General features: G+C 40.0%; 2 protein-coding genes across 2 annotated transcripts in view; both read left to right on the top strand.

Moving 5' to 3' along the window:
• The window catches only part of cfap74 (cilia and flagella associated protein 74), a gene marked incomplete at both ends in the record, with an annotated part of 55,474 nt that extends 50,044 nt beyond the window's left edge, over window positions 1-5,430 (top strand). Inside the window, 8 exons of the mRNA XM_083975802.1 lie at window positions 310-429; window positions 596-751; window positions 841-979; window positions 3,313-3,467; window positions 3,621-3,753; window positions 4,440-4,576; window positions 4,753-4,887; window positions 5,326-5,430. Coding sequence (XP_083831928.1) covers window positions 310-429; window positions 596-751; window positions 841-979; window positions 3,313-3,467; window positions 3,621-3,753; window positions 4,440-4,576; window positions 4,753-4,887; window positions 5,326-5,430 — 1,080 coding nt within the window. The remainder of the gene's footprint in view (window positions 1-309; window positions 430-595; window positions 752-840; window positions 980-3,312; window positions 3,468-3,620; window positions 3,754-4,439; window positions 4,577-4,752; window positions 4,888-5,325) is intronic.
• Window positions 5,431-11,066: 5,636 nt separating this feature from the next.
• gnb1a (guanine nucleotide binding protein (G protein), beta polypeptide 1a) overlaps window positions 11,067-16,911 on the top strand; it is a 38,149-nt gene continuing 32,304 nt past the window's right edge. Inside the window, exon 1 of the mRNA XM_083975399.1 lies at window positions 11,067-11,439. The gene's annotated coding sequence lies outside the window, so the exon portion shown is untranslated. The remainder of the gene's footprint in view (window positions 11,440-16,911) is intronic.

Below are 16,911 nucleotides of genomic sequence, written 5' to 3'. Positions count from 1 at the left end.
CCTACGTCACCACATTCACGTGCATCCCTTGGCTGCACACACAGAGAGGACCGCCCCTTTATGCCGTTCTCTCTCCTCATTGGATAAAGGTTGTAGAATACAAGGAAACTTTTCTCCTCGGCTTACAGCAGAGCAGAGTGACTGATAGACCCGTGTTTCAGACCAAACACTCTATATAAGTGATTGCTGTCGGAAGATACAACTATTTAAGACTTATATTAACACAAACATTCCACTTACTTCTGCTTTAAGATCTACAAAATTATTATAATGACAGTTCCTTGCTGCTTTTCTTTGACCATTTGCAAGCTGAGATCATCGCTGCTGGATGTACATGGTCCCTTTGATGTTCTTAATGCTCTCAGATCTATCAGACCTGGAGGGAAACACACTGTGATTCTGGCCTTCAGTCCAACTCAGGAGAAGACGGTGGGTTCATGGTGCAGGATTTATTCTGAAACCTTGGCTTACTGTTAATAAATGACCAAGAAGCCAGGCTGGTTAATTATTATTAGAATTAGTATATGAGCTTCTCAAATAAGAAATCACATAATAACATGTTGAATCACACACACACCCCTCCTATGCTCTCCAGTACCGTGAGACTCTGCAGATCCACGAGCAGAAAACGACCCTGGAGGTGACTCTGTGTGGGGAAGGCGTCATCCCTGCTGTCACCTCGTCCCACCCTGGAGGCCTCCTGGACTTCGGCTATGTGATGGAGAAGGAGCGCACCTCCCAGGTCATAAAGGTCGGACCAGGAGAGAAGAACGACAACATTAATGTTCCGTTGTTTTTCTAGAGGCGGCGGCCTTGGTAACAACTGTTTTTTTTCTGCAGCTGCAGAACAGCTCGGCTATCGCTGTGAGGTACAGGGCGCTGTTGGCCAGTCTCTCTCCCTCCAGGCCTCAGGGTGGAGCTGACAAGGTGGATTTCCTGCTGGGCATTCACAGAGACTCTCAGGTTCAGCCCACAGTTGGTAAGATTATGAACATTTCATCGTGGAACCAGAGCACAGGGTCCACGCTGTAGCTCTCATGAAACTTATTTTTCTGGTTTAGATGAAGAATTAAACACATCACATACAGGTCTGTCTATTTTTGATATAGCTTGTGTTTTGACATAGTTTCAACTCATCATTATAGAATAGAATAGAATAGAATAGAATAGTACTTTATTAATTATTACTTTATTATTATTATCTACTAATAATTAACAATATACAGGGGTGCAGCCATGGTTTTTACTCTTTACTTATTTAAGTTCACTGTTGAGGTGAAACAACATCACTGTCACTGGATTTCTTTATTTAATGATATGCAAAGAGAAACCAGATAGTGATGCGGGTTTCATGGATAAATGTCTGAGGGACGTTTGCTAAGTGAGAGGCGGACGTTTCCACTGTAAGAGTGAAAATAAAGTTTGTGTGGTTCTTAAATCTGTGATTCATCTGATGCTTCTGATGCTTCAAGAAGGTATTATTCTTACTGATTATATTTGACCTTAACTAATAAACCAGCCAGACCAATATCTATGGGCTGGTGTCAGGTTAATGCAGTGAAGTACATGTGAGCTGATGAGAGCTGAGAAGTAAATGAGTTGCAATACAGAGACGGAAAAGTAGGTTTGATGTATTTTCATGCAGTTGTATCATTTGTCCACTAGAGGACGTCGACAAGGTGGAGAAAAAAAAGTTTGTTTACAGGATATATTTATAGAATATATTTATCCAGTCTCAGGGGCCCAGTATTAATTTTTCCCAATGTGACATTGTAATGTTTCTTCACCAACTCAGAGCATATTTTCTGTTCAGGTACAGCATTGATTAATACTGATTAAAACGTGAACTAATACTGGATATTACAGCTAGGGCATCACATTGTGATAGATAGATATATATATATATATATATATATATATATATATATTGTTTATTATTGATAGGGTATATTTTTTTTAGATTTGTTTTATGTATATTTGTTTTTATGTGGAATAGGATACTGTAACATGACAATTTCTCATGGGAGATTGAAAAAGTATTTCTGACTCTGTACCCACGGGGCAAAGCAAAAAAACAGACACGGAGCGTTGTAAAAGGTTTGACACCAGAAATGATATCTAGGAACTTCAAGGATTAAAACCTGGGTGGACAACCCGGTCAACTAGCTGCTGGAAAGCTACAGGGGGCCAAAACCCCTTTCTTGGGTAATTTTCCTGGCGAAATTATGTAAATGCAAATATTTAGGTAGCCTACTACAATGGCATAAATAGTCATACAACTATACAATTTGGCAGAGAGTATCTTGACACATAGGGGGAGGCATGAAAAAAAGATTCTGGGGTTTGTTGCAACTCAATTTTAAGATATCACCCTCAACATCCCAAAAAAGACAAAAAAAAAGTACTGTTCGCCTGACAAATTCTCATGAAAATTATTATTTTTCAGCACTTTATGGAGAATTTCTAGGCTTAGCATTATAGAAAATGTCCTTAATTCATAAGCTTCCATTTGAGTCCAAGATAGCCTTTCTACTAGCTACTGGAAAGCTACAGGCTGTCTCCAAACAATGCAACACCTATTGTGAAAAACTACATGTTAACTGGCATGATCAGAAAACATTCTATCTCCCCAAAGTGAACAGATAGATAGAGAAGACCGTTGGCCACAGCAAGTGGGGCTTTTGAGATAGAAAGGCTATCTTGGACTCAAATGGAAGCTTATGAATTAAGGAAGTTTTCTATATACATGTTAAGCATAAATATTCTCCATAAAGTGCTGAAAAATAATAATTTTCATGAGAATTTGTCAGGCGAACAGTACTTTTTTTTTTTGTCTTTTTTGGGATGTTGAGGGTGATATCTTAAAATTGAGTTGCAACAAACCCCAGAATCTTTTTTTCATGCCTCCCCCTATGTGTCAAGATACTCTCTGCCAAATTGTATAGTTGTATGACTATTTATGCCATTGTAGTACCTAAATATTTGCATTTACATAATTTTGCCAGCAAAATGACCCAAGAAAGGGGTTTTGGCCCCCTGTAGCTTTCCAGCAGCTAGTTGACCAGGTTGTCCACCCAGGTTTTAATCCTTGAAGTTCCTAGATATCATTTCTGGTGTCAAACCTTTTACAACGCTCCGTGTCTGTTTTCCAAAAAACTGGGATTTTGCCCCCTGGGTACTGAGTCTGCCATCATAAATAAGCAATAGACAACGGAGACAGAAGCCACAGACTGTTTAACAGCTGCAGTAATAATAGACATAACAGTAGTAGACATAGTAATAACAACATTATATCCTCTGAATCCTTCACAGGAACACAGAACTACAGTGGACTGAGTGTGTTCAGTGCGGTGCCAGCAGAGGTCAGCATCGCTCCAGGACAGAGTCAGGACATCACCATCACCTTTCAGCCTGACCACCCATCTGTCTATTACTCTGACAGACTCACCATAGAGCTCATGAATAAGGTCAGCAGAGCATGCACACACACACTTACACATGCCTTAATTACATTTCTTTACTCAACCTCACCTTGGCCTCGATCACGTGGTCCAGGTAAGACAGTCTCCTACCTGCACCATGTGTGTCCTCTGTTTAACACCATGTTGTCTCTGTCTCAGACTGAAGTGTGTGTGATGGACCTAAAGGGTGCTGCCTCCTCACATAACATGTATCTGTACGGAGGAGACCAGCTGACTGTGCCCATTGAGTCACTCCTCCCTCCACTGCTGACCGGTCAAACCCAGCCCACAGGTAGTGAAGCCTCCATCTCCCTCTCTTCTTCCTTCACCGCTAATATGACGGAAATAATGACGCCAGTCTGTGAAACAGCTAAATGCTGCACTGTTTTATCTAAAGAAACTGACTCTAGATTCAGCTTCAGAAAATGACTTGATGCTCATGAAATGATCCGTCCAGATAATATAGTAGACAAGAAATCTTAAAATGAGTTGGTTGAGTCCAGAAATGAGTCAGATCTGATCAGAAAGGGGTTTGAAATAAGTAGTAACACCAGTTTTTAGAAAATGAAAATGTCTTGCCACAGCCAGGTCCCAGAGGAAGTTAATCTCTGAATCTCTTCTGAAAGACAGTTTTATAACTGTCATAACGTGTTGCCTGCTGACAGTGACTGGTTTTTAGAGGCTCTAATGTTTACCATGTCCACCATCTTAGTTTATCTGAGTTTTAAAACAAAGTCATGAACCTGTTTGAAAAAAACATCTGTACCAAGGTTTCACGACAGTCCATCTGAAATGTGACGCTAGAAAACAAGTCATCTGCCTGTCATCCAGGAGTTATTGAGCCATCTCAGTCTGGCCGACACCAGCATTACTAAAGAGCCAATCAGAGAGTGTTGCTGTGGCTTTAAAGTGAAGTGCAGTTTTATTGAATTTTATTTATAGCAATAAAATTGCTGATGTGATCCTCTCTTTGTCCAGGAGAGTCAGAGGTGATGGAGAAGCCCAGTATCCCAGTGCTGGTGACCCTGCGGGCGAGTTACCGTGGGCGTGTCCTCACCCCTGCTGTGAGGGAGCTGCATGTGGGCTGCATCTTTTCCACTCAGCCCAGTAAGAAGGTACTGTCATGTCACCAGGCTCATATGAGAGTAACAGCTAATTTCGGGGATAAAGGTCACACAAACTTCACAATATCAATTTAATTCAATGCTGTTATTAATCTGTTTAGTAACTTTTTTTTATCATACAGCTGGCCTGATTTGTCTGTATTGATTGTTTGTTCATTTTTTCCCAGAGTGCCGAGTTTTACTGGGATAACGTGGCTTCCCTCCAGCAGCTCGGCTTCAGTGTGGAGCCCAGCAAAGGTGTCGTGGAGCCAGGTCACAAATGCACCATCACTGTAACCTGGAGCCCTCAGAGCGGATACATGGTGAGGAGGAGATGATCACTGAACAATGAGGAACTGTTTGCATGAATCAGTTCTAATTCAAAGTTGTGTCCATTGGGATTTTATGATTTCATGACTGATGTAAATTAAGTACTTTAAAAACCTCATTGCTGAAATATGTCAAACAGGCTGAAATCATATGTTTTAGTGTTGTAAAATAATAAAGAATAATGGTCCAAGGAGCTTAATTAGCTGAATTGGATATTAAAAAGTCGAAAGCATCTTAAGGTGGAATTTAAATCATAGATTTGCAAAAACTGCTCACAAAATTTAATCCACAGAGAAAATCTGCTCATTTACAGTAACGAAATGTGTGTGTGTGTGTGTGTGTGTGTGTCTGTGTGTGTGTGTGTGTGTGTGTGTGTGTGTGTGTGTGTGTGTGTGTGTGTGTGTGTGTGTGTGTGTGTGTGTGTGTGTGAGCCCTATGAGGTGGTGCGGTCATGTGTGTCTCTTACCTTGAAAGGGGATGAGAGGAACGTTTACAGAGTCACCTTGATGGCTTCGGTCTCTACAAATGCTGAGTGACCTCTACAGAACCTGGACGACAGCCAGTAGGGAAATCTGTGCACACACATGTATACACACACACCAATACAACACACAGAGATTTTTGATACACTGTACATGTCCAAAAGTAAAAATACTTACTGGTATATACGTATATGATTTTAATCTCTTGATCTCTCTCTTAATCTGTTTGTCTTAAATTCAACACTGACAGAAACAAATAAATATTGCAATTAATGTATTATGAAGGTTTAAATTTGGTGCTTTCATTTTATTTTTGTTTATTTTGTAGTAGTTAGTTTTTGCCAAACTGTCTCTCTCCAAGGTTTTTGTACTTAGATTTTGTTTGTCTTTTGTTAAACCAAATGTCACAAAGGATGCATAGTTCAATAAAACATACACCTTGCACGTGGAATGCAATAAACAATAAGAATAGCACACAATTTCAATTTCAATACTCTTTCAATCCTTCCCAAAGTCCAAACACAGAAAGGAAATGTGGGGACAGATAATAGACGTGTATTTCCACTTTCCACCACCAGGGGGTGCGTGTGTTGCCCTCTGAGCCTGGTTGATCTGCATCAGCTGATGTGAGCCAGCAGATGTGTAAAGTACATACTGTGGTACTGCTGGTACTGTACACACGAAGTGAGAGGAAGCGGTTCACATCGAGGTCAAACAAGGTGCAGTCTGGGAAATATGACCAGATTAAAGCAGATGAATGATGCTGAACAGCAACTGGAGCTGAGGTCTTATTCAAATCAGCAACAGAGGCAGCAGCCCAAACAAGGTGAAAGGACCTAGTGACTGACTGACAGCTTGTAGAATATAATACAAACATGACAGAAATAACACAATGAAAAGGAAACCAAACCACCACAGTATGTATGTTTACACAGTCTCGTACCTCAATGTTATTTCTCAAGTGATGGTCTCGTCTTGTTTCAAACAAAGACTTCAGATCAGTCCATGGTCTCTAGTAAAGAATCCGCTGCCTCATTGGTGTCAGTGGAGCAACTGGCTCTGACTGTGACATTTTCAAAACAAAAGACAAGGAAATCTGCTGACTAAAATCTCTGCTTTAATGTCACAAGTTCATCATAATGGCTACAATAAAAAAATATTTAATTACGTAGCACTTCTTTTAACAAGTTTGCAGAGCGCTTTACATGTAAAAGTACAGTAAACTAGTGTAGGACAGCATAAAAACATCTAAGTCAGCATTAAGTAAAAGGCCCTGACAGCATTAGAACATGTAGAGACAATAATCATCATTTATTTATTACAATCCTCAGAAAACACATTGACAGAGAACCTTAGTTTACAAAGGTGCTGAGGTCCAGACAACAGCAATCAATATGCCTAAAATCAATGGTAAAAACACATTTACATAAAGCAGGATACATTGATCAATTTCAAAATAAAGATGTCTAGATAGTAGCAATGAGACCAATGAATAGTTAATAACAGCAATAAAAATCAAAAGCAGTGACAATCAAAGAGGTCAACTTAAGGTGCTTTCCTATAATGAGGAGCATAACAAAAATCTGTTTTTCTGAACTCAGTCATGATATTGATACGAGATAAGCTTTTGTAAAATGCCTTAAGTCAGTAGAATAAAGGGCTGATCCCTACTTGCGGACGAAGCAGGCAAACCATTTGATAAAGTAAATAATGGTGTGTCCTGTTAGCTATCACCACTAATAAATCTTAAGGCAGAGTAATGTGGATATGACAATAAAATAAAACACATATCAGACATTACCAAAGACAAAGAAAAGTGGTGTAAGGAAGAAATTTGAGACTGGTCACAGTGTTTGATTTAGGGTGGGAGAGGGTGCCACACTAGTGCCCCATCACCCTTGGTTTTAAGCTTCAACCTTGGAGTGGCCAGAAAACCTCCATCCACCAATCTCAGGTTTCCGTTGGGCACAGAGATGTAATTTGGAGCAGAGACATTTTTAAGGCTTTAAAAGTCAGTAGTATAGTTTTAAATTAATGCCAAATCCAACAGGGAGACAATGAAGGGAGGCTGTGACTACTTGTCCTGTTTCTGTGATAATAGTCAGAGTGCGGTAGTAGAAAAGTACAATATTTGTCTTGTAGTGTAGTGTAGTAATTGTCAGAAGTTTCCAGAACAAAACATCTCAGGTAAAGTACAGATATTCAAAAATATACTTTAGTAAATGTACTCTGTTACTGTTCACCCCTGAGTGGATGTTGCTACAGTGTAATCTGTTGTACCTGGTATCTTATTGTGATAATAACTTTAGTAAAACACCACTAATTGGTAATATTTATCTCCTAAATGCTGTTTTTGATCAAACCATAATTAGATTTTTTTCCAGAATAACTCCTTCACATTTTAATTTGTAAAATTCTTCCACAGCTCATGCGCTTGATAAACTCCTGCAGCGTCCTACTGTCCTGAACCAGTGTAACAGCAGATGTCAGTAATGCCTCCGAACGGACCAATGGGGTCCGACCTCTCTGGGAGATACATGCCGTAAGCATTTATCAGAGATTGTAGGAGATTATGCTAAATCAGATTACTGTACCCCAACCTGCCTATAAAAAGCAAGGTCATTAAGAGCTTAGCCTCATGTAATGTCACTCGTTTTATGAAACGTATGAGATCATATTAGGCAATATTTGTGTTGCCATTTTGCCTCTTTTTTTATCCTAATCTGATTTCTCCTCTGATCTCTCGCTAATACCGTCAGATAGTGCTACTTATGTCCCTGCTGCACAGACAAGCTCTGTGCGTGTGTTTGTGCATCTCTGTCTGCCTGTCTATCTGTCAGTGCACATTCCCAGGCATTTTTGCATAGTTCATAATTTGTGTTATATATAATATATAATATTTTTCAGATTTTTATCATAACATTTTCTTATTGTTCAAATGTTCTATTTATCACCTCACAAAGACCTGCAGTACTTAACATTTCTTTCCTTCTATGTTTATTGTGATGCATTAAAATACCAAAGCAAATTCCTTGTATATTAAAATTCTACTTGTCAATAAACTAGATTCAGATTCAGATTCTGTAATATGAACAGTTTGTTAACGAGACAAAATCAATGCGGCAGAGTAAAAATGTTAATAAAAGTCGTCATTTTCTCCAGGTCACATCCATGAATAAGATTTCTTGTAAAATGCAGTATCTTGAAAACTTCTATCTTGTTTTGCCATCTTTGAATTCATTGTATCTTCTTAAAATGATGACGAATGTGTCTTATGGTTCAGTTAGTCAGGGAGTTTTAAAATTACTAATAAAACAAGCTGCGTTAGACATGAAAAATACAATATCATTTTATTCAATGGCTCCTACTTGTTTCTTAACCAAGAAATGAGAGGACACTGATTTTTTTTACTGCTCAAACACAACTGTTTCCTTTTTTTTAATGCGTGTACTTTGAGATTCAGCACTAAATTGCCTGTAAGTGTGAATGTGATTGTGTGAGATTGTTTGTGGGCCTGTAATAGACGGTATGCTATTTATTATTGTGCTCAAACAAGTCTGATATCAAGTGATTAGAATTTAGAACCTGCGTTTTCTACTTGTTTTGAACTTTTGAACACTGATGACAGCTGACTTATTTCTCAACCAACTTATATTAAGTTATCTTGTCTAGAAAAGTGATCTTGCTGCTTGGACAGATAATTTGCTATTACTGGTATTAAGTTTTTCTTAATAGTAATTAGAACAACCAAATTGGAGCATTCAGATACAGGTACATCAAGGTGTGGACTGCTCTCTTTCCACTCTCCTCATCAAAGGGCTGAATGCAGACAATAAGCTTTGTCCCCTGGGTGGCCTGTGGCTCTGCTAAAGAAGCTTCACAACACATGTATGCAGACAAGCAGGGGTGTATCCAGGGGCAACTAAATCTCAGCAGCATTAACCAGGGGCAGATGAGTCCCGGTGGAAACCCACACCTAGGACACTGTCTGATAGGCAGTGTTTCCAGCTCATCCCCGGTTTATCTACCAAGGTTTCTTTTTTTATACTAAATGAATAAAAGAAAGAAGAGTAAAAGATTTTGGAGCTTAAAATATCTCTCACACTAGAGAAACAAAGATGGTCGTCCTTTGTCTACTGCAAAGCCAGCTGTTAAGTCACAATTTCCAGTGTTAACCGCCACTTTTTCTATTTGTACAATGATGTTAAATGGTAATTGTATAAATGTATGAAAATATACACAAACAATATGTTCTAAATAAATGGAAAAATGGATAGTTAAATTAGGGGCAATCTAATCCACCACCACCACCACATGAACTTGTGGTGTTTTGGTGGGATTACATGTACTCTCGCACAGTACGGTACAGTTACTATGGGCTTGTACTGAATGTGCTTTTATGTGTGGTTACAGGTCTGATGGTTGTTCATACAGAAGGCCAGCCTCCTCCCACAGGTTGAGGTTAACACACAAACAATAACTTCCCTATAGGTTGCAGTAATCAATATTTTCTGTCCATGCAAAATGTGAATATATTGAGGCAACAGCAAAACAGATGTGACACAAACAGTACATCCCCGAATGTTGCACTGCTCTCTTAGGAACGCTCCTTGTGCTGCCGTCTTCTTCCCCCATCGGACCAAGCCTGTACCCACTCTGCTGTCCCACGGGACGTCAAAGTGTTCCATGTCTCCAAGTAACACCTCAACCCACTGAGGCATTAGCATCCTCTGAGCACTCTACCTAGACTACTGGAGATAATGATCAAGCCATCTATCTGTGTGCTGTGATGATGGCCCACCCACAAGCAGCCAGCACAGGAAGTAAATCCCCACTGTTTTCTGAAGTACAATAAGTAAATGGCAAGGAATTACTCATAACATCATAGATAATTAAATTATAATTGTAGGGGAAAGTGCTGTTTTTAGGTTAGGTTTGTTTCCTCAAAAAAAAAAAAAAAAATCTACACCGTTTCTATCCACAAAGTAAAACTAAAAGATCAAGATTATTGTGTAAAGATGCATATTTTTTAGGAAGTAGGCTACATACATTAAAGTTGTGTTTTTGGATACTGGCAGGGACGTATACGTGCGCTCCCTATATTTAAATGTGTGGCAGGCTGGCAGCCTGGTTTAAATTGCAAATGAGACTGCTATTTGCTTGCAGTGGCAGTTGTATTGAAATGAAAGCCACATTTTCCTGGAGTTTTCAAACACTTCAGGCCACTAACAGTTTAGTTTTCACCTCAAGGCCACATTTACTTGTGTATGAGGTTTCTGAAGAGATAAGATTGATAAAAACCTAGATGTGTACAATATGAACTGCATTCTTTTAAATATTAGGCTAAATTAAATATTCCTGGTGAATTATGATAAATTATAGGCCTACTCAAAAACTTGTGGAAATGTGTTGACCAGTTTCAAAGTGAGTGGTATAAACACTGCCTGCTTGTTCTCAGCCAGTTTAACGTGTCAAATGCTCACAGATCGGGCGCGTTTTGACTTAAACTCTGTAAATAAACAAAGTTGTTGAATTAAAAGCATTGTTTTGCCAGGTAAATGTTTTTTAGGTGTGCTGCTGTTACCAAAGATGGCAGTATTTCCTGATCTGTCGGAGTGGTCGCCGACCCTTCGCCGTGCGTTGTGACGCTGCCGTAACGTGGGGTTTCCCAGACCTGAGTGCAGGGTTACCGCGCCCATCTCTGCTGTTTGATGGCTGGAGGAAGAAGCGACTGAGATCTTGGCGTGAAGGAAGAAAAAAGAGGGACGACGACGGTGGGAAAGACAAGAAGGGATTTTTTTTTTTTGCTTTGAGTTGGAGTTTGCGTTGAAACGGAAAAAACGCACAAGCGGGACTTTGACACGTTTATCTGGGTGAAACACCGCCTTGTCTCTGTGCCGGTGTGTCTCCCCCCTCGGCGGGTCAAAAACTGGGTTCGGGGAGTGCCGCTCCTCGGTAGCTAAACTAGCTAAATCTGAGCGCCTGGGCGGAGAGAGGAGAGACAAGATTTTGCTGTTTCCAGTCAATGTGATATAAACAACGGATACCCTCGACTGAAAGCGGGTAAGGATGTGTATTGATATTTGAAATTGCGCTTCAGGAAATGCATTAAGTGTGTGTGTGTGCAGTCGGCTAGCCTGTCGAGCAGGGAGGATGAACCAAAGGGGTTAACTGGGTTGAGTTAGCCGCTGTTAGCTGCTGCTAGCTAGTCGCTGCTGCTGCCAAGAGAGTGGGTGTGGGCCACTGTTGGACAAACTTAACGCACTGCGTTAACCCAGCTGTTAGTAAAGTAGCACTAAATTGAGCCACTTTCATGTCCAATGGTGCTGTCCGGCAGCCAGGTGGTAAACGACCACCGCCGGTGATAAATAGCAGGTTAGTCGGTGACAGCTCGGTGGGTTAGCCAGCACCCCTCTCCAACGTCCGGGTCTCTTTCCCCCTCTCTCTCTCAAGAAATAAGCCGTCTAGGTTAAACTGTATCGGCTGTGATTTACTAACCCATTTACCACTCTGATATCCTAATATGGGACTCGGTCAAATGCAGTATGATCCCAGACGTTTTGGATGAGGTGTATGTCGGCTCACATTTTGTCACATCTTTGCTCTGCTCATGGTAAATGATTACCTGGTAAGCTAATTGCTCGTACATTTGCCACTCAACTTATTGTTGACAAAACCCCCAGGGCGAGCTCTTTTAAGATGATTACGTGATTGCAACTCTTTTACACTTGCATAACTCAAACAAACGCGAAGAGAGCTCAGATTTACTCCCAACTGGAGTAGAAAATTTTGTAGCATCATGCAATTGTCAAGGAAGGGAGTCTAAAAATGGCTCCTTCACCAACAGAGTCACCACCACCACCCCCACTACCCCCACTATCCTGTAGCCAGTCCATACAAGTTAGCCAGCAGTGGCCACAGCCTACGTTTCCAGCCTGGTATGGCTGCTCTGGGTGTGTGTGTCCCGAACATGGCAGCCAGAACAACTCGCCTGTATCCACAGCGAAGATCAGTGGTGTTTGTTGTTGTTGAATGCCGCTTTTATGAAAAACTCTCGCACTGAAGCGTGCACATTTGCCTTGCTGAAATAATTTACGTAATGCCGAGTATCTCAGCTGTGGCCACTCTTTGGACAGGGCCGTGTTTAAAACGGGGTAGTTTAACCAACAGCGTTTAATCCGGCGAATCGAAACCAAACCATCACGGATAATAAGCCACAGTGTGTCAGAGCTAATGTTGTATGTTACCAGTCCCACGTCTAGTCTGCAGAGTCAGCCATCCACTGACTGAGCTGGAAAGGAAATGGCTAATTCGTTAGCGCGGTTCATCCTGAGAGCACACACGGAGCACAGAAATAACATTTTGCATGTACGGTCAAGCGGTGACATTTGATCATCGCATGGGAGGAAAAATGACAATAAGCGCCGTCGTGGATCTGGTAGTGGCAATAGCCATTTTAGTTTCACGAGTGCCAAACCAGCGCCAGTTTGCGAGGATACAGTCCGGCCTTAATTTGAACTTCTTCTTTTAATGATGTGAAAACGAGATAGTCTAATTGGATTTTGACAATCTGTTTATCTCGATCACGGGTCTGTTGCAGGGCAAGTTGTTAGCAGCTACAGTAAAACAACCATGCCCCACCGGGCCGCGCTGCTCCATAGTATTTTAAGCACTGGCCCGGAAAACAGGCACGTTTTTTTCTCTCCGCTTTTTTTTTTAATGTGGCGTCAAATCCGAGTCAACACGGCGACGTGAGGTGTTGGAGTGGAGGAGGAGATGGGAGATTTGTATTTAGTGGAAGACATTTCGAAAGATGGTTTAGCAACGAGCCAGACGTGCTGTCGCAGGAAGCCGAGCTGAGCGCCTCCTCCAGCACCGAGGCAAGATATATGTAGCCGAAGTTATAGACCAGCAGTGTGAAGATTTACCATCGTAAGACTTCATTTCCCGAAAATAGACGATTTTCTATTCGTTTCAGGAAAATTTTCGTCGTTTCTTAAAAGAGCTATTTGTATTTACTGGTTCACAAAGATGAATTCATTTTGCCAGTGTGCCCCCTCCCTCCGCCTCCTCGAATGAATGGGTTCCTGTATTCAGGGCCCAAGCAGCTGCAATGAACAAGATGGCGTTCAAAGCCTTTTTCATCACCGCTTTTTCTCAGACTGAGAGAGACAGCTGCCGAGCATCGGATGGGTTCAGGCTTGGCAGGAAAGATTTCTTTGATTTTCTCCTGTAGTAAAAATGTACAGAAGGTATTTACATTAAAAAACGTGTTAAAGCTGACAGGATTTCTGGTCAGATGAATGTAATATGGGTACCTTAGATACAGGACAACATGGTGGGGAAGGGGTGTTGTACACCTTGACTATGAACCTGAATACAAGGGAATATGGCAACTATGATAAATATTTGCGATTTATAATACATAAGTATTTGATCTTTTAATTTTTCATATTGATTTCGATGTTTTCTATGAAGCATCTCCGACCACACCTCAGAAATGGGACCTCCTTTTCTTAATTCTGACTAGAAATCATAGTAGGATGTCACTGCATAGATTAAAAAAATACATTATAAATACATGTATACAGATTTTGCTCAGGTTATAGATCCAGTGTTTTTACCATTTTTGTTTTTTAGTTAAAACACATAATTTGAACAAATAAAACATGTATTGGACCTTATTTGGAGAGCTTCACATTTTCTGCATGTATATGTTTCTATATGTAACTTTTGATTATGTAGCTTATGAAATGAATTTGTTATGGTTGAAATTTTGCAAATTTACAATAACACTTTTAGTTTAATTTTTAGTTATATTTAATTGCGATTTTTTAACCCAATTGTCATTTACAGTAACTGCCATCTTGAGGATGAACTGGTCCAACACATTCAGGGTTCAACCTTTCTGTTTTCATATTTTTTCTACTATAGATAAAATACACAAAGCTCATACTTGTAAAGCACTGGATTGCAGTTTTTAATAGCAATTGTTTGATTTGAGAACAGTCTATCTGTAAATTCAGTATCATCCAGTTATCAAAACAAATTATAAAACATTATTCCATTTAATGTTAACTATATAGTGTAATCTGGATGTTGCCCACACTTTACTGACATTAGGGCTCTGTGTGTAGTCGCCCTGGTGGACAGTGGTGGCACAATCTGTGCGTGGTGTGTGACAGGCTTGTCTGACTGCCTTCATGGCAGTAATGTTCATTCATAGCAGAGATTGTCAGGATGAGTGTAACCATCATGTAATGACCATGTGTTTCAAACCTGTACTCATTAGTCTCTTGTGCTGGGAGTGTGTTTGTGTGTGTAAAGGGCAGGGGGGGCTTTTGTTTTTAAATAAGGATTTTCATCCCTTCTGCATTTTTTTTAATCTGCGAAAGCAGGACATGAATGGGATTAAATTCTTAGTCGGTGGATTTCAGTCTTTGGGATTATATGTCTATGGTCAGTGATAGTGCTGATTTTTATTCACCTCTGATATATCATTTTTAATTGCATGTCCAACAGGCGGCTTTAAAAAGCAGTAAAAGTATTGGAGAACAGCTTAATCTGTGGTAAAAATGTACCAAGGTTTTCTATTGAGTATAATAAGTGTTAAAATACATGCATCTCCAATTCCTAAATATAATTAGTGCACATCTTGTACAGCAAACTGTACACAATTGACAGGGTAAAGTATGTGTAGTAATAGCTGCAACACCACATATTTATCCATGCTTTATATTTTATACACAGATGTTTCTTATAACCAGCCAGGCCTGCACTGAGTTCACATTACAACTTAAAGATTGTCAGTGTGTGAATCTGTAACATTAATTTACAGGTGGCTAATATCTTGGGTGAGTCACATTCATTCGTCTTTATTGGTACATTTTTAGCATAGTTGATTATATGTCATCAGTCTGTTCTGTATTGGTCTCTAAATACCATATTCGCATGTAGGATGGTCTTATCGATAGTGGGCAAACAATCTCTGAGAAGCGAAAACACCACCACACACTTGACACTTTGCCACCTACAGTAGTTTATCGAGAGGAGCCTTTTAAAATTGTGATTTTAGGTGGTGATACTTGAGGTTTCTTCAGAGGTAGCAGTCTTGTGTGTCTATCCAACTTTTATTATCAACACAACAACCATTAGCGAACTCAACCAACACTGCTGCACCAGTTTAGGGAAGTGGACTGTCGAATCCTGAAAGACAGCACTATGATTGGTCAGGAATAACTTCCTCTGTGTGATGTGATAAGTTGTTTGTACATTGTTTAGCAATGTAACTTTTCAATTGTATATTTTCCTATTGAGGAACTGTTTCTACCGTGTTCAGTGGCGTTCGTAGATATTTACAGTGAATTGCATCATCATTGTTCAACCCAAGTCAGGTAATATTAATCTTTGGTAACAATGGAGTTTATCTAACATGCAAGTCACTCAGATGTGTCTGTATAGGACAGCAAGGCATGACATGGTACTGATATTCAGGTGCGTGATCATATCAAAGTCTCGAACGTTGGATGGAAATGCAATGTCATGAAAGAGCCAGGCACACACAGTATCTTTTAGGGCTGACCAATTAATCTTAATGTCATCGTTATCGTGATATCAACATGCACAATAAAAACATCGTAAAAGGCTGCTTGAGTATCTTTTATATGGACTCAGTTGGTGATTGACCGAATGAGCAGTACTGAGAACTTCTGATTTTAAGAATATAAATATTAAGCAAAATGTGCATATCTAATTTTACAAGGTTGTCGTTCCACCAGTCTTCCATTTTTCTTTCTTTCTTTTGCTGTGCCAGAAATATATTTAGCTACAACCCAACAATTTTACACGTGGTATACATATACATTGTCTGCCCCATGGGCTCCAGTAAAATGGCCTTTTGGATTTTTTTTTTTTTTTTAACTTTTCAAAAGTCATCTTTGTAGCATCCCATGCTGTGATTTGCAAACAGTGATTTTGATGAGCCGAGGGCTTCCTTTAATTTTATATTTGACCACAACCAAGCACCCAGGAGTAGTAGCATAGTTTCTGTCAGTTTAAAACAAATAGAGCTGGCACTTTTGAGAGGCCTAGAAGAGAATGTGTTCTTAAGGGAAAGCTGGTGGCATGTCATCCCACTGTGGTTAAGTGTCTGAACATTCAGTTTTCTGTAAAACATATATTTTCCGAGTTCCTCATTACATCATTTTAGTGCAAGTGCTGGAAAACACCCGGGACAGCTTGTCTGCTAATACACAGGCCTTGGCTTATCCATTGTGTGCTCTTGAAGGCATAGCTCTCTTTATCCACAGTGGAATCTTCATCAACTAGCTTGTTCTGGTGTCTTAATTTGAATGGATCATTAGTGGTGGCCTCTCCATTATGTCTTCCATTACTTTACTCTTAGGTCTGGTGCATTGTGGTTATGATCTAAATCCTTTTTCCTCTTCACTCTCAAAGCTTCCGACAGAACTCAAGTGAAATAGTCATCACAATGCGTGTTGCTTATCCACAGGTAAATGTAGGATTTAGGATTGT

Source organism: Trachurus trachurus (genome assembly GCF_905171665.1).
Source record: "Trachurus trachurus genome assembly, chromosome: 7".
NCBI classification, from domain to species: domain Eukaryota; kingdom Metazoa; phylum Chordata; class Actinopteri; order Carangiformes; family Carangidae; genus Trachurus; species Trachurus trachurus.
Note: the sequence above shows the minus strand (reverse complement) of the source record. Positions and strands in the feature narration are given on the sequence as shown.